General features: G+C 41.9%; 1 protein-coding gene across 1 annotated transcript in view; it reads right to left on the bottom strand.

Moving 5' to 3' along the window:
- The window catches only part of mllt10 (MLLT10 histone lysine methyltransferase DOT1L cofactor), a 47,938-nt gene extending 31,719 nt beyond the window's left edge, over positions 1–16,219 (bottom strand). The window contains exons 1-6 of the mRNA XM_078291437.1: positions 15,855–16,219; positions 13,527–13,606; positions 7,528–7,582; positions 4,360–4,469; positions 4,091–4,194; positions 3,422–3,515 (exon numbers count right to left, since the gene is read on the bottom strand). Of these exons, the coding sequence (XP_078147563.1) occupies positions 3,422–3,515; positions 4,091–4,194; positions 4,360–4,469; positions 7,528–7,582; positions 13,527–13,606; positions 15,855–16,017 (606 nt within the window). The 5' untranslated portion in view covers positions 16,018–16,219. The remainder of the gene's footprint in view (positions 1–3,421; positions 3,516–4,090; positions 4,195–4,359; positions 4,470–7,527; positions 7,583–13,526; positions 13,607–15,854) is intronic.
- Positions 16,220–18,214: the final 1,995 nt, after the last annotated feature.

Raw genomic sequence — 18,214 nt, 5'->3', positions numbered from 1 at the left:
TAAGAAGATACCTACAATACCACACAAGACCTTAAAACACTCTTTCAATTATGTATTTTTTAATCATGAAAGCCATTTTTTTTAAAAATCACTCAGAGCCGTATAAAAGGCTGTTTTTTGTGTGTGACGTCACCTCAGGGTACGAGCCAAGCATGCGCCTCTGAGCTCTGCATCGGGGACGAGCGTCCTGCTTCCTCTGCTGCTCCGGCTGTCAGCTGTGTTCGTACAGGCCGGCTTCGCTTTTATTAAGATATTAAGTATTTTACATGAGTAGCCCACTGGTATTTAATATGTACAGATAAGAACAGATCACCGAAAACGGAGGTTTGGGATTAGGTGTGTTTCTGTGCTTCTTCATGCTAACTATTAGTCTTGTTTTTAGCCTACTTGACATGTATTCCACAGGTCTGTCTGGGGAACCCAACTAGTCATGCTATTCATCACTTTTGTATTTCGTTGTGAATTAACTTTATGTTCTTTTAATTTTTTTAAATAAACGATATTAAATAACTTGCCCTGTATGCGATTTCTAATTCAGTTTCATGACAGTATTGTATGGTGCTGTGTGGTTAACCTGTTTGCATGGTAGTGACTGTGAGTCTAGCTGCCAGTCAGAGTTACACTGTGTTTCTAAACACAAGCGTTTGTGGCTGCTGTGTAGGGAAGTGAACCAGGTTGACATTTAGTTTTGACAGATAACTAACTGTATGATGACATCTTGTCAAACTACCATGGCAAAGTGCTGTAAATGCTTGAACAAGGATACAGGGCCAACTCATGATTTTCATTACCTAGTTCTGCTAAGTAACTCAAATAAAATAGCAAGGAACTGAAGCTGCATTTAAATGTCAGAATGTAATGTATTTTCGATTGGATTAATTACGTACGCCTGTTTGAGTCGAAGATAACAGCTCCATCTTGTACATAACTTTCTAAATCCTCTTACAAAAGTTGAATAGGTTATTTACAAATAAAAAACTAAGTTAGATCTACATGTTGAAGCTGAATGAACATTAAGTATTGAGGGGCAGACGAATATGAACTTTAGGAGATTCCTTCTCTCTCTACTCTGCTCTCACAGCTGCCCCTCCCCCACCAAACTGTCCGTTCCCACGCTCCCACCTGCAGCTCGCTCACTCCCGACCTGCTCACTTGATGGCGAGAACGCGGCAGGGCTCGCTCGTGGGCGCGTTACTTCTGGCGGGGGTACGTAAGCAGACACTACTGAGTATGCTCCATGGGCCGCACATCACCGAAGTAAACCAGGAAGAAAAAAACTTTTTTGCCGTATGCGCTGGGTGAGCAGCTTACGTTCAAATGAATGGGCGGCCATTTTTCCGTTCATCCTCCAGTTAATATAGAACCTCCTTGGTGTCTCTCTGTCACTCCTCTCGTATTTCGACTCAATGCTGCTTGGGAATTATTTAGCTATTAGTTTTTCACAATGCTGGTTACTACATAGTGGGGGGCAAGTCTGGTACCAGTGATCTTAATGAAAAGGCAAAAAGACCACAGCAGACTAGGCAGAATGTGATCATGGACTCAAACCAATAATCTGTCATTAGTAATGAATGCCAAAAATCTAAAAACCTGAATAGAAAACTGAAAATCCCTGGTTAGGACTGACCAGGACAGACTGACTTCCATTCTCAGTAAGTTAATATTTTTCTTCTAAATCCTACTAATCACTCTACTTCGTACCCTTATCCCAGTTGCTTTATCCTATTTCTCCTTGCCCCAGACTAAAACATCCCCTGGTGCCTGGTCTACTCTGGTGTGGCTCCAAGGCCTAGAATCATCAAACGCCTCTCAAACTGCATCATACCATGTGACACTAAAACCTTCCATTGAAACCATCCCTTTAGTTGTGGGGAAACAACACTAAAGCCACTTCTACAACACAATTTGTTTACCCGATATTATAGCCCAATCGACCGGACTGTTCTATTGGAAACCAAAGAGATAAACACAGAAATGTTCTTTTCCAGGGATACTGAGCGACATAAATAATGATTAAGCCCTGGTTAGCCCTGTTTGACCTTGCAGTGAAAACCAGACTCAAGGGACCCAATCCAGCACCTGCAACCCAACCCGCTGCGCCCGGTCTTGGCTTAGTACCAAGACACAAGGGAGTGGAGAGGACGATGTGCAATGGACAGACACCGCTGACTGTCCAAGAGATTAGACGGATCAGGAAGAGAGGAAGGAGATGAGGACGATGGTAGAGGGGAAAGGGGTAGAGGGAAAGGGTCTGTAGGAGGGTAAAGGACAGGAGGGAGAGAGGGAAGGGGTGGAAGGAGGGGTGGCTGGGTGGGGCTAGTGGAAGAGGAAGCAGATGGGAGAGAAAGATAGAGGGAGGGAGAGAGGGAAGGGGCAGGAGGGAGACAGGAAGGGGACTGAGGGAGGGAGAGAATGGGGCAGGAAAGAAAGAGAAGGATAACGGAGGGATGAGGGGGAGGATGGGGGAAAGGGAACAGGAAAGGAGGGAGATGGTTCAAAAAAGTATTGAGGAGATGGAGTGGTTGGGTCGGAGATTTGAGGGAGGGAGGGAGAGGAGCGCTACTGAGGAGAAGGACAGGAAGGAGAGGAGAGGGGCTGACGGAGGGAGGGATGGAGGAGAGGGGAGAGGGGATGGTGGGAGCAAGAGCAGATTAAATGATGGCTCCCCTCTCAGTGGTGGCAGAGGAGTGTCAAGTCATTCACAAGATGAAAGGTATTCCCCACTGTGTTGCAGGTAGACGTGTGTGTGAGTGTGTGTTTGTGTGTGTTAATATGTCTACATGGTCAACCCTGCTTGTACTTAGGAGAACAAGATGAAAAAATACCAGAGAAATCCAAGTCCAAATTGTTACCAGACAGCCCACATTCAAGACACTCTCATGCATACATAATCACAAGCAACAACCACAGAGACTGCGACAAGCCCTCAATACACACACCAGTCAGAGTAGTTTTAGACTGAAGTCAATGCTGAGGAAAGACAGAGTATGGATGGCTCTGACAAATGAAGGCTATTGAGAAAGGTTTGTCATGTGTGAGGGACAAATATTGACCAGTATATTCATAGTGTTCTTTTGCAAAAGCACTGCTGCCTCAGCAGGCCAAGAGCAGGTACATCTTATATGATGACTGGTGTAGCCAATGAGGATTTGTCATCTTATGCCATAACGGTACAAAAGTCAAAAATCTAACCCTTTGTCAAGGTCCATGGTCAATGTACAAATATGGGTCATATCAAGGCCCATTTCATCAAATTAGTTTTCACATGTACAGAAATAGGTTAAGACTATGAGGAAATGTTTTAATTGAGATTAATGAGATACTGGATACTGATGTATTACTGATGCATTATGTGATTTGGTATGTTTAAATATGTGCGCAAGGCATTCCACATGTAATGGGAATGCTAGGGGACACTTACCAGTTTGCTGTGGTGGTATTTGCAGTATCCACAGTATTTGACATTGTCGGCGTCGGATCCTTGTTCCTCACATAACAACCCAGCAAACTGGGCACTGGAGCAGGGATGGTGAGGAGTGATGTAACGAAAGCCAAAGGGATGTGGGAAACAGAAAAGGAAAATTATCTTAATAGCTCAAACTTGTTGGGTTATCACGCTACCAAAAGAGTAACCTATGATACTATACCAGACCAAGTATCACAACACCACAGCCAAAAGTACTGAGAACTACTTGTAGATTGGCATTTACTCAAGTTTGCGTTGTCATTATAATCGTTAAAATGCATAGTGGGATGGTTTTCACAAATTAAAGCTACCAACCCTGCATTCACATTCACATAAAGATATTGTTCACATAATAAAATGTAAAAGCTTGTGTTGGTAGCATTAATATTTGAAAAGAGTTACTGTCCTGTATGGGCCCTGAATTTTTATGCTTACAATAATTTCAAAGCTGCAATGCATCCTGCAACTCTATAAATACAATGTCATTTTTTAAGTTGATGTATAGAGATCTGAGTCAAGACTCAAGTAAATTTGCGACTTGCTTACTGGAGTCCGAGTCAGGAACTTAATAAAATGACCACTATCTCTGGCTAGTGAAGTTGCTGTGATGTGAACGGGTCTCACCATGTGACATGGAAGGCCTGCCTGCAGCCATGCTTGTTGCAGGTCATACAGGCTCCAGTGGCTGCTTTACTCTCTCTGCCCTGGTCCTCGCAGATGTAACATGTCTACACACACACACACACACACACACACACAGTCAGGCAAACATATTTTAATTAAGAGAAGGACAAACAATTCTAATAATATACAGAATGAAAGCATATGCATGTATCTGTGCCTTGATTGTGTTTTCTGGGATGTCTACCAGTGTATCATGTATAATTTGTTACCTTGTTGTAGCGCTCATGTGGCACAGACTGAAGTACTATAGGCTCCATAGTTGAGACATTGGCGAACTCCACCTCAGGTATGTAAAGGGCACAAACCACATGGGCCCAGCCTGCAAACATACACAGTGAAGAACAGTCAGTCAAATACATATTTAACCAAGTACAGTAGTTCAACAAAACTGGCAGTAAAAGTTAGGCTAAGTTATTAAAACGAAATTAACAAAGAATAGAGTACATATGTAGGCAAACTAACAGCTGTGCAATCAATGAAAAATATCGACAATTACACTTTTTAATTATTTTGAACAACAGGCAATACCATTCTGTTAGACCAATGGTTCTCAATCCTGGTCCTCAGACCCAGAGCCCTGCTGGTTTTCATTCTAGCCATTTAATCAGGGACTTGTTTACACCTGGTATACAAGGGGAATGCAATTAACTACCCAATAGGATAGAAAATCAGCACTCTGGGTGCCAAGGACCAGGACTGAGACCCACTTTTTACACCTTCCAACAGAGAGCTGACACATATAACTGCAGCTTGTCAGTTTGACTTTGAGTAACAGCGTTCAGACCCTGAAGCTGTTGCCTCTATTCAAAACAAGATGTTGCTATAACTCTCCATTCTTTGCATACATATACATGAGCTCTTCATGACAACTACATTTACTATAGCTGGTTGGCAACAATGAATAGGCACTGCTATGTCTTAATTTAGGGGTCAACCCTACCCTCTCGTATGGAAAGAATGTCAGGTCAAACTCCATTAAAAAATCTGTCAATCTGATATAGCCTTGTTTATCAGTAAAGGTACATACCCCATAAAATAAGACTCAACCCTTTTCTGAATTGTTAGGAACCACTTGCCAACTCGAAATACATGTAATCCACCAAGCACTTCAGGCAAACACCAAAAGTTGTATGTAATCAAGGCATGCAAAATGTTATTGTCTCAAAATCTTATTGGCCAGTGTGGCAGGTGACCCGTATTGATTTATCCACCTAAGACATTTTACCAGCATTTGGGGGGACATACCAAAGTCGAGAGAATTGATTAGCTGAGGAAATTACCATACGCATTGTCAATCACTCCAGCTTCATGCCATGGCTACAATAGCCTATTTTATCAGTTGGGTAAAACAAAAACCAGAAGCATCTTTTTGAGGAATTTAGAGTAACAACTCATTCCAGCATACTTTGATAGAAAGATGCTGAGCTTCTACGCAAAATGTGTACAGGTCGGCAGGTCTACATAAATGTAGCCAGTGATAGCTGTAATGCAATATCTTACTTTGGTCTGGACTCGGGAAATAATATGCTGAATTGTAGTTTTGGTTACAATCGCACATTCCACGTGAAAACTTGAGTTTAACTTTGAAATGTTCAACTGCAAAAGTTTTTTTAATTTTTTTATTGTACATTAGTAGTCGATTAATCAATAATAAAATAGTCATTTATTGATGCCCTAACACACACACACACACACAGCTGCCTGCCATTGAAGACAAACTAGGGGCAGTAGAATGACAGGGGGGCATGGTAGAGTGGCAGCAGAATTGACGAGGGGTTGAGGAGGAGCTGAAGGAGGTGAACGGGAGGTCAAACGGAGGTGGGAGCCTCCTGCCACGCTGGAGGTGTCTGTTTTTCCCCATAGCGGAAACAAAAACAGGCTTAAACTTACAGTTGAACCCCTGACCTGCCTTTGACCTGGTGAGTGGGACAGGGGGAGGGAGGGCAGAGGGCGGGACGGAGGGGAGGGAGCGGGTGTGAAATGGGGGCATGTTGTTGTTTTGAAGTCCCTCCAAGAATCTGGAAGAGGCCTATAAAACAGGACTATAAAAGTGGCACAGCCTTCCTCCTAAAACCAAGCACTCACACTTTTACCCCCAAACACCTAACAAAGTATCCCTTATTCTGAGAACTAATCAGGGTCCAAAGTGCAAGTGTTGAGGCACTGAATTTAACTTTTGTTGATAACTCATTTGCAGTGTAGCATGGTTTTCAAATCAAAAAGTGAAAAAGAGGCAGAAAAAAAGTCTGTCAGCTCTTGATAATGGCTTTTATGGCCGTCCATGTTAAACCATGTTGAAACAATGACACAAACACCAGCGAAAAAAGACGAACTTTGGCTCACCCCCCTAGTACTTATGTTATTGACTGTAGCAGGTAATGAAGCTCATGGAAAGTGAAATCTTATCCGCACAAACAAGAATATTTTCAAAGGTGAAAGTATTCAACCACAAACTAGAGAAGAATTACTTAAGATGTAATAGAACAGGTTTGAAGCCTTTCAGTGTGTGGAATAATTTAATCTTTGTATGAAATTATTACTCCTGGTCCTAGAAAAGCTCCTATATACTGGCCACCTACAACTAAACAAGATAACATGAGAGGGAAACGGTGGATGTTTTCTCTGTCTCTCTATGCCTTTCCCTCTTCTCTGCCGTATGAAACACATGTTGAGATCATGGATCAAGTCACCATTTCAGACTAATCCCTTTGCCCTGCTTTATTACTGTCCCACCTGAAATAACAGCAACTACCACACAGATCAACGAGAGAAGAGGAACAGACAGGAGCGGAGAAAAAGAGGGTAGGGGAAAGAGAGGGTGAGAGAGAAAAATGGGAAGAAAAAGAGAGGAGAGGGCAAGAGAGAGTGAGAGAGAGGGGTCATGGGAAGGGTAAAAAGAAAGAGAAAGTAGTAAAACGGTGTGTGTTAGTGTTGTCCTGATGCCTCCCTGCAGGCCTGGACACAATCCCACAGCTGTGCCTCTCTCTCTGACTGACTCAAACACACACACACACACACAGACACAGAGAATATTTACAGTCTCCACCAAGCTGACCTCCCAATGAACCCAGAGAGGAGACTCCTCACAGGCCATGCACTATACCCATCCTGGCCCGCCCCCTCATAAACACACACACACACACACACTCACTCACACTCATAAAATATGGACTGGCAAGGACAGCAGAGAGAAGCAACACACACACACACACACACAACCAAAAGCAACATAACTCTCCCAGCACGCTCACACCCCTTAAACCTGCCCGTGACATGCAATTAATGACAAAAATGCGCAAGAGCCCAACCACAAATCTGTGGGTGTGCATGTGTGCATGTATGTGCATGTACATGTGCGTGGCTGAGAGGGATTCTACCTCCGTTGTCGGTCCTCTTGAGGGCTCCATCTTTGTGTGGACACAGCTCACACCTCTGTGGACAAAAGAAGAAACGACAGGTGAGAAACAACAGATCATATCCACTTATGTCGAGACGAATACAAATGCATGTCAAATATGCGGGCATGTGAGGTAACTTGGGCATGTGGCGCTGACTTTGGCAGAAGGCCAGAACCTCTCCTGTAAAACACCCTCAATATCTGCCACCTAAGGCTGTTTATTTCTCCCTGTGTGTGTGCGTGTGTGTAAATATATAGATGTCGTCAGGCAATTATCTCTGCTGTTCTCCTCAGCCTAACGGACCAGGCCCATTCCACTCCCCCTAAACTCTGGAATTCTAGATAGGCTGACATAGCCGTGCGCACACACACTCTCTCTCTCTCTCACACACACCCACCCTCTCTCTCACACACACACACTCTCTTTCACACACAAACACGAATCAACTGGTGTTCCTCATCTGAAGGCCTAAACTATGTGTCAGAAAGAGAATAGTGTAGGCTATGTGATCTATCATCACCCTTACAATTAACAGGTTAAGAGCTCAGTGCCGACTCAATCATCTCTTTGCTTTGACAGTGGGGAGCCTTGGATGGAGTTTAGAACTCCATGTGTCCCTTATTTCTTTCCGTCTTCCTCTTCCCGCCAATTTTTTCCCCTACATGACAAAGACTGCGGCCTCTCTAACAAACTATTACAAGACAATTAGGGTGTTTTTACTCCAAATACCTTGCTTAAAACACAGGCTTTCACATACTTTGCTTTTACCCATTTTATTGTTGTTGCATTTGCTAAATTTATTCTGCTCAAACTCTGTCTGGCACTTTTGGCTTATTGGCTTATTTATTTATTATTGTAAAGCGCTGTTTGGAAAAGTGCTATACAAATAAATGATAACTCTACATTGTTGGATGAAAATTAATTGTCTAACAAGGTGGAAAACAGGCAGTGGTTATACATGAAGCCTGGTTTAACATGTTAATGAAGAAAAAAGACAAAGACATAAGCACAGGTCTAACGAAGCACAAACTGTAACTTCTTCATCTGCTTAGGTTATGTTCTCTCTCTGGACACCAGCACTTTTTACTCTGTTAATCCCTGAAAGAGAAATTCTCCTTTCTCTTGCCCCCCTCCACAGGAAGGTCAGAGGTCAGGGTCAGCTACAGACCAACACCCCTGGAGCCTTTTAGGGATTGAGGAGTGCCTTGCTCAAGGACACTTCAGCAGGGTGGATGCTTGCTGTCATTGAAGATTAAATGTTGGTACAACCAGGGTGAAGGACCATCTCCCTATTCCTTACACCACCTGCGGCAAATTAGTGGCTCAAGTGGGAATTGAAACTGGGTCTCCCTCTTGCACATCACTAACTTTACCAATATAGTACCATGAAATTGCACACAATTTAACCATTTGAGAATCTGCTCCTTTGAAATATTTGTATATGGGTATATTTATAATATCTTTAAGGATAGATGTTGTGAATGTTTGCACATTCACTGAAAAATGACACCGAAGACAATATTCTATTCCATGCAGTGAGATAGACCATGAGGTTTTCTGAATTTGAATCTGAAATGTCAGAGTTTTGTGTAAGTTTTCTTCTGTTTTTACAAACACTGATGATATTCTAAGCTAAAACCCTATGCTGGCTTCCCAGAGTGTCAATACTGCTGACAGGTGCAATGAGATGTGTTAGTGTTAACTACACTGTCTGGTCTATACCCTAGACCAAATCAGGTGCGAACTTCACTTCCTGAATGTCCCCAGAGACCTGGGTTAAATTATACTTCGGTAATGTTTGTTCTAGTCTATTTCTGTGCCGATGGGTGAATTTCTCAACCTTTATTTAACAAGGTAGTCCCACTGAGATTAACAATCTCATTCAAAGGCAACTGGGCCACGAAAGCAGCATCAAGGCAGACACAAAAGGTACAGACAAATACCATACAACAACACACAAAAGCAGAGTAAATCGAAGAAAAATCAAAGCTTGCTACATAAGTGCCAAATGGGAGTAGTCCAACAGCAGACCAGTACAATCAAGTCCACATGCAGTAGACCTTGGCTAAACAAAGTATTACCTAACGGTTGATGACTGTGAAAGATTTTTCTATCCTTCTTTGTCAACAAAGTCAAGGGTATCAGATCTGATAGTATGCCCTCCACCTCTGCTGTTGCTATATCGCACACTTACATACATACATACTGAGCCAGTTTATGTCAATTTCTCTTCAGGGTCTCACAGACATTGTGTCCCATATGCGGCCGTCACCCAGTCCGCTGGATGTCATTCCCACCAAATTCTTTAAGCAGGTCATGGGTGCTTTTGGCCCTTCCTTACTTAATATGGTGAATAGTTCCCTCTCTTCTGGCTGTGTCCCTGAATATTTCAAATTGGCTTATGAATTGGTTAAATTAGTGTTCAGCCTCTGCTAAAACAAAACCTAACCTTGATCCATCAGCCTTACAAAATTATTATTATAGACCCATCTCCAAGATACCATTTCTCTCCCAAGTCCTTGAGAAAGTGGTCTCCAACCAACTCTTAGAGGTGTTTGAGAATAATAATATATTTGATAAATTCCAATCTGGTTTTCGCCAGAAGCACAGTACAGAAACTGCTCTGTTCCAAGTTGCGAATTATACTTTAATGCATGCTGATGCTGGCGTATGCGCCATGTTAGCACTGCTCTGCCTTAGCGCTGCATTTGATACCTTAGCGAGTGGGTGGGTATATCCGGGACTGCACTTGACTGATTCTTGTTTAATCTTGGTCATTTTCAGTATCTATTGGTGATTTTGTCTCTTTGTCTTCCCTGCTGACATGCGGGGTCCTCAGGCTTCAATTCTTGGTCCCACATTATTTTCTCTACATGCTACCCTTGGGTCATATCATCTGTAGTTTAAACATTTATTTTCCTTGTTACGCAGACGATACTCAACTTTCGTCAGTGAAACCAAATTATTTTAATAGATTGGCTATTTTAAAAGGACTGTCTCTTTGCCATTAAGGACTGGATGTCACAAAACTTTCTTCAGCATGTTGTTGTTGTTGTTGGCCTCTCATCAAGAGATCATCAACAGTTTCTTAAGTGTTGTTTTGTACAGTTGAGAAATATTGCCATGGTCAGACTGATTTTGTCTTTTCAAGAAACTGAGAGAATAGCCTAATTCATGCCTTTGTGTCATAGCAACTTTATTACTGCAGCACAGATTGGTTTAGCCAATCTGCAGTGACCTGGCTTCAATCAGTCCAAAATATAGCTGCTTGCTTGTTAACAAAATCTTGCTAATCACTTACAAAGCTCTATATGCTCTAGCTCCAGAGTACATTTCTGAATTGCTGAGTCCTCATAACTCTGTGAGATCCTGTAGGTCCTCAAACTAAGGGCTGATGATACCACGGACTAGGTTACATCTAAAAGGCGATCGTGACGCGACTCGTCGCGGAGGGATTTTAAAGACACACAAAAAACAATGAACTAGGGGAAAATTGCTGCAGCTCTTGGTGTGGACGTATTGGCAGCAAAACAGTGCTGGACAGGTCTTTGTGACTGGTAACGTTGAGCTTATTATGTCCATTTAATTTACTATAATGTCAACTTGATTAGCTACTGTAGCTCTATGTGGCAACAAATGTAGCAGTTACATGTGGCATTAACAGTAATTAAGCTGTGCTACAATGTTGTTGTTTTTTTATGGTGGAGTTTGTGTGCGTGTTTGATACAGCTTGTGCAGACGTCTCCCGATACGTCGTTTGAGCATAAATGCCTCAGTGTCGTCTGACACTTTTCGTAAGACACCTGTCGACACTTGTCTTATAACCATAAAACAGCCTTAAGTATTAGATCGGCTGATTCCCTTAATATTTTTAAACAACGTCTGAAGACTCACTTTTATTCTCTCACTTTTAATTGTTAATTGATTCCCTGATATGGTGTGTCCTACGATTCCACTCTGAGGTCTTTTACTGCTCTTTCATCTCTTGTAAAGCACTCTGTAATCTTGTTTATAAAGGTATATAAAAATTGATTATTGATTGATTGATTAATTGACTGACAGCTCATTATCAGTTGAAATTCACCAAGCGAGACCAGCTCTTTCAGCTCTTTTCAACATTTTGTACCAAGTTCAACTGCCCAATCAAAAAAAAAAAGTTACAATTGCTGGATCAGAAAAGTGGTTGAATGTAGGTATGCCATAACAAGTATGAGCAAGTTAGTTAGCGAGAGTATTTGCGGCAGTCAGCAGAACATTAGTACCATAGGCATGTCATACATCTGGCATTGATAGTTCATTCGTAACATTGTGTTTTGAATTTCACAGCCTTCAATATAATGGACAGAAGACAGAGCCTGTGCTGCCGCAATGACAAACTTTTCATGTGCCGTGGCCATAGTTAAGTAAACACCTCAGTCATCAGGCACACGCTAAGTTGTAATTACTATATTTGCATAAAGCCTGTGCTTTTATGACACAAGGATAGGTCAGCTATGTCACGCAGCCATAAGGACAATCTGTTAAACATTGTTGTAAACAATGTGCCGTTCTTAGTAAAAAGTCTGGGTAAAATGCATAATTTCAATCAGTGATTGGATCAGTGATCAGCCAATCACACTCAGAATGGACAGAGCAGGCCAATCAATCCAAGTAATCAAGTCACAATGATGGGCGTGAGCTTTACAGTCAGTAATAAAATCACAATGCTCTGTGATACACAGTGTAATTTAAGACAACACTGTACATTCAGAGGTTCCTAAATTTAGAAAATCCCAATTAATGTATTTTGTGACTGACAACTTATAAGACATGTATGCCTGCCATACATTAGAAGACATTTAGTCTGACACACTCACATTTAACAACAATTTGTCTCAAGTCATGAGTTTTTAGTCCTAGAGCTGCTCATATTTTAAGATTCTGTTAAGACTGAGAATCGTGCAGCATCACACATTAAAAGACACCTGCAGGATTTTTCACAGATTTGGTAGTAGTTCCAGGCTTTCAGTGCATGTGAAGGATTATACAGGCTCACAAACACGGATAATGGACTATGATGTTTGTGTGAATGAAGCTACAACATCCCCCTCCGCCACCATCTACACACACACACACACACACATACAGCAAACCACACATACACAACACGCAGAGAGAGAAATAAAGAGAGAGATCAACTCTCGTTCTCTCCACAGCTCCACCAGTTTCTCCTCCGATTAAACGGTCCAACGGAACCGGGACTTGTGCTTCCCTGCCGGCATCACCGTGTTTACTACTCTGTCTGTAGATCCTCATCACCTGTCACTACAGGTGCTGATGTCAGCCAAAGACAGTGCACCTATTGGCGATTGACAGTGTAACATTATAAATCGCTTCATTGACAATCACACACTGTTTGAGCCAAGACTAAAGACTTAAGATAATATTAGGCTAAACATATTTGATTTTGTCGTAACGGTCAAGACGAGAAAAAGACTGCATTAAGATGGCTCCGACTGAGTTTTCCGCCTAACGATTGTGGTGACGGGAGCATGCAGCAACTGCCATGATTTTATTCCGACTTTATTCAGACTCCGAAATTTGTCTAAAACTGTGAAATCACTTCAAATGTCGTCTAGTGTAAGGTCAGTGTTACCTGAACTGTTCTGACAATCCAGAACCAATTGGAAAAACAATTTGTCCATCAACCACATTACTGAACATCATGTGTTAGGAAAACATCTCCTGCTTGCACTTGAATTCGAGGTCTTACTCTTGCTACAAGAGCATGCCGATTTGGTGCTTGCCGACCCCTTTTTCTGCATTTCATGCTCCAGCTACCCCCTCGCCACGCTCCGCAATCGCGCCCATCTTTTCTGATCGCTGTTCAATAGTATGTTCTGACATATTGTCGACTGTTTTTGTCAGAGAGTGAGCCCCTGGTCTTTTATGCCAGAAGTTTACACACAGATGATGAATGGGTGTACTGTTTGACTCACCACGCGGGCTGCTCTCTCCTGAGATTCACACTTTCTGCAGAACCACGGACCAGTGGGCACCTGCACGATGCCATAGCAGGCTGCAGAGAGAGAGAGAGAGGGAGGGATGGAAAAGTGAGACAAAGCAGTCAGACATCACAACCACAACAAAAGATCACATTTTATTCCACAATGTACATTCACATCCAAAGATAAAATAACCATAATAACACAGCCAGGCACAGACCAATCCTGACAAACCTATTTACAAATATCACAACATTTTATCTCTATTCTCCTCTTCTTCACACATGATGGAAGACAATGTTTTGAAGTAAATCGGCTCGAATGCAGAATTGAACAGGGTTTGTGATAGATTGTTGAACATATTGCCAATATCCTGTAAAAACACTGGGCCTCCAATGTTGCCATTTTTGTTTTTCCACTGTAACTGACAGCTGACAGAGTTCCCCAGCTCTAGAAAATGTTTCATGCCCATAGATCAAAACCAGAACCACTGATAATGCATTGTCAAATGTCAAACAAGTATGGGCATCAATGAGAAAAGCAAAATCTTTATCAATCCTTTATCAAAAAGCATTAAGGAGATTTAAAAAATACAGAATACTGACAACATATCATCGAGCTCTAATGTATTGTTTTAATAACTGCTGGGTCAGATTATCAGAGCATGTGTTTCTGTCATGTCATCAAGCTTCCTCTACCACATAAAGAGAGGCTGTGTTCAAATAGTCAATAATGTTTACTTGACCTCCCCTGCAAATTTCTATGAGAAAGGTCAAGAAAAAGTAGCAAAGTGGGGATAATATAACACACCCAGAACGACTGTTAATGCTGGTCTTCTCCAACAGCGCCACAGAGGGCAAGACGGGGCTTGTTCATCATCATCATCATCATGATATTTTCATATATTTTATTCAATTCTCTCATTTCTTCGTGTTTTGGCACTGTATTAGCAACAGAAGAGATTTGTGAGCTGGACTAGAGTTCCAGTAGCAAAAACACGTTTAGTCCCTCTGACCTTGTGCTATAACCTGAACTGACCCTGATGCTTGCAAAACTCACTTAACCTTGTTGAGAAAAAGTGTCAGTACAGGCAGTGCTACCCTAAATATGGCAGTACTATCTTAAATAGCCTATTTCTACACAATTTCAGATTATCTCTGATCTGACCAGAGCCCATAATCCAATGGAATAAACAGCTATAATCCAGATTTTTGAGAACAAAACACGCAAAGGTTATTGAGTTCAACTGAAGAACTTGGTGGCTGGACATGCAGTACAAATGACATACAGTGTCAACCAGCTATTGATTGTGGTATTCTGCATACACTGTGTGTCCCATTCACTATAATAATGAAGTATGTGATCAAATATATGACAAGGTATGTTTGTCAAACATACCTTGTCATATATTATATATTTACAATATCAAACATTGTTTGATATTGTAAATATCACCGTCCAATAAAACCAACTTTCCTGTCTAACACTCTTACTAGTTTCAAGACAAACTTGACCTTATCGAAACTGATACAATGTTTCATGTAGAGTCATGTAGCTTGACAGGCTATCTAGCCAACACAGTTTTGTGACTTCATTACAAAGAAGAAGTTAACATACAAACCACACAACAAACAACTTCAAATAAAGTCACAATTTGTTGAAACTTAATCTCAGTCCTATTGTTTTTTGTTGTATAACGTGGCTGTGACTAGAGATTTGTTTAAAGATACTATGCAGGCTTAGGCCACAGGTGACATGCCCCTACAAGATAGGTTAGTTAATTCAACAGTCCACTCATTCTAATTGACTTGCAGCCATGTAAACAAAACAACGTCACTGCAAGTGCAAACATGCATTTGCACCGGTTCAAAGTTGCTGACTTGTATTCAAATATTTGCCCAGTGTATGCGTAATGGGCGTATGCACGGGTATTTGATTTGTAAACACAGGACGTCATCTGAGTGAGCTTGTAGTGAGGACTAGTTTAGTAACCCTGCTTTCAAACTACCACGGGAAGCTAAGATAAAGCCCTATTATTTGCGAGTAAATTTGCCAATAACAAAACACTCTTTTGTTACAGGCCTCAAATCTGTACTCAAAGCGGCTGCTACATATCAGGACAGATACACTAACGTTAACTGCCAGGCAAAACCGCCTAACTGCCCTGCTGCATGAATTAAGCCTGACCTCAGCCTGGCCTTGATGAGAGCAAGCGGAGGCGAAGCAGGGCAAGCCTGACGGGCTCCATAACCTTGCAACCAGACAACGTTAGCTTGCAAGCTAGCCGCTAACTAGAGTTGCTAACACTTTTTTTTTTTTTACCTTGGTGCACAGCAACGTTGCAACCGTGTCCATCGCAGTACACCAGCGGGTTTTCCGCCCAGCCTCTCTCGTCAGAGCAAACGCAGCAACCTCCAATCATCTCCTTCATGTTATTCACCGAGAAGTCGTCGTCCGCTGCCACACACCGCTCGCCGGAGACCATCTACGAAGAAAGCGGACATGCGGAGTACGACAAAGATGAACCGAAAGCTTTGCGGAAAACGCCCCCCTCTCCCCTGCTATGCCGCTTTAGGTTCCACTCGGTCGAAATGTCATGTTTTAGTCGTGTTTACATTTCTTTTCGACAACGTATTTTTCACCAAAACATCCACTTCTCGGCGCGAGCGAGAAGAAGGGACCTCGTCGGGAACAGGAAGTGCGTAACACGTAACGCGCGTGTGTTTGCGTGCCTCTGACATCAAGTAAAGGACGGATGCAATTGGTTCCCAGAGAGCGCCTTGCCATTTTGGTTCCACATGGCCGAGATGCTTTGAAACTTTGTAGAACCATGCGGCTGTTTCACTTGATTTTTACTGTTGGTTGTCAACATTGCAGCAGCATGGAGGTAGGCAGCGAAAAAAAATGGTATAACCCATACTAAAGACATACCAAGTGAAGCAGCAATTAAAAGCAAGATTTTCAGAAAATAGCTGTGTGTGCGCGCGTGTGTGTGCGTGTGTGTGTGGAGAGGAATTGAAGTTGGAATATAAATGTATAGGCGTTCTTAAATCGGTGTAGAAAGACGGATTTTTGCTGCATTGAGCAGATGCTTTTGAAAAACAGGCCTACGGTTTGCATTGCTAAACACCTTTTTTGGTTTTGAGGGTAATTTGTGTATGTTCACATCTACACATACAGAAAACAGTGGTTCTTTGAATGACTTAAAAATGGTTCAAAGGTCAACTGTTATTGTAATAGGCTTAGCATACTGCAAACTTGAGTAGGTCCAGGCCAAACCATTCATTCTGAAGCTGCAATGCAGAACGTTTTCCGACTGTATGATTTAATCTAGGCTATTTGTAAGTAGGCTATGCATAGTCTTGAAAAGATGGATTGTTTGTGGATATACAATATTATTTTTGCTTTGTCCTCAAAACAACAGTATTTGCTCAGTAAGCCATATAACTCATGATCAAATGATCATTAAGTTATTTATCAAGTCTTGCTCATAATGACAGGTCATCACTTGGTGTGGCAATATGGCATCCATAAGAAACATTAATAATTACTTTCTAAAGTTTTTACAGTTTTAACAGACTACAACAAGATGTTTTGCTGAATTGAATTTTTAGGAGTTCTGTCAGTGTCAATTCATTTGATAATGAAAAAAAATGCAATCCAATGTTTTGGTTTCTAATGAATGCATGGTTTAGGTTTGCATTAAGGATTATACAGTGATATTTCTAAATAGAATGAATAGGCAGTGATGAAATAATAATCGCTGATATTTAAGATCGTTTGGGTTTTGGCTACGGATTGATTTACTACATTTGTAGAGCCTAATTAGATTATCATATAGAGCAGGAGTTCCCAAACCTTTTTTAGAGAGTGGCCCTATGAGAGAAATTCCTGCAACCCGCAGCCTTAACACAAAAACACTGGATTCTTTTTTTCTACTCTGTGTGAGGGCTAATGTAAGAAACCAAGCTGCTGTTCGGTGACAGTGTTCAGCTGTGTAGAGACAGGTTGTGTTGTTTCTCAGCCACTTCTGAACAGTCAAAAAGACAAGGCTGGAAGTTTGTCATTTTTAAATTACTGAAATATCTGGTGTTTGACAGTCATTTCAACATGATAAAGAATTGTTCTGGAGACCGCACATGGCGTCTTGAGCACAAGGTTGGGTAAAGCCTGACAGGAGACCTTATTCACAGCTTATGAGATGGCATTTTGAAAAGCTTTCATTGTGAACATGATACCTTTAACTTTTAAAAAATATGATATGGACATTCATTTGAAAATCTCATATCAGGCTACAAAACAGACCTGTCAATATCTAGTTTTAATTTGAAACCATCCCCTTGCTGTTGCTAAGGATGGTCGTCTCCACACACACACACACACACACACACACACACACACACACACACACACACACACAGAGGCTATTCCAAGCACTCAGCTGCTGCTTGCATCACCGATTCCTCTGAGCGAGCTCCCGCTCTCGGTTTCCAGAGAAACGTAATGACTTGCCAATAATGCGCAAGAGCACACGAGCGTCCTCCGTGTAATATGGTGAGCGAGAGGTCCCTGGGAGTGCCTGCCCATTGTTTGCTTTAATTTCAAATTGCTCAAATGCTCCAGTCGACACTGGGCACTGCACTAAAAGGGGGGGAACGGGGAGCTGGGGAAAAGGAAAAAAG

The sequence above is a fragment of the Centroberyx gerrardi genome, chromosome 22 (genome assembly GCF_048128805.1).
Source record: "Centroberyx gerrardi isolate f3 chromosome 22, fCenGer3.hap1.cur.20231027, whole genome shotgun sequence".
NCBI lineage: Eukaryota > Metazoa > Chordata > Actinopteri > Beryciformes > Berycidae > Centroberyx > Centroberyx gerrardi.
The sequence above is the reverse complement of the archived record's forward strand: the minus strand, read 5'-3'. Positions and strand labels throughout refer to the sequence as shown.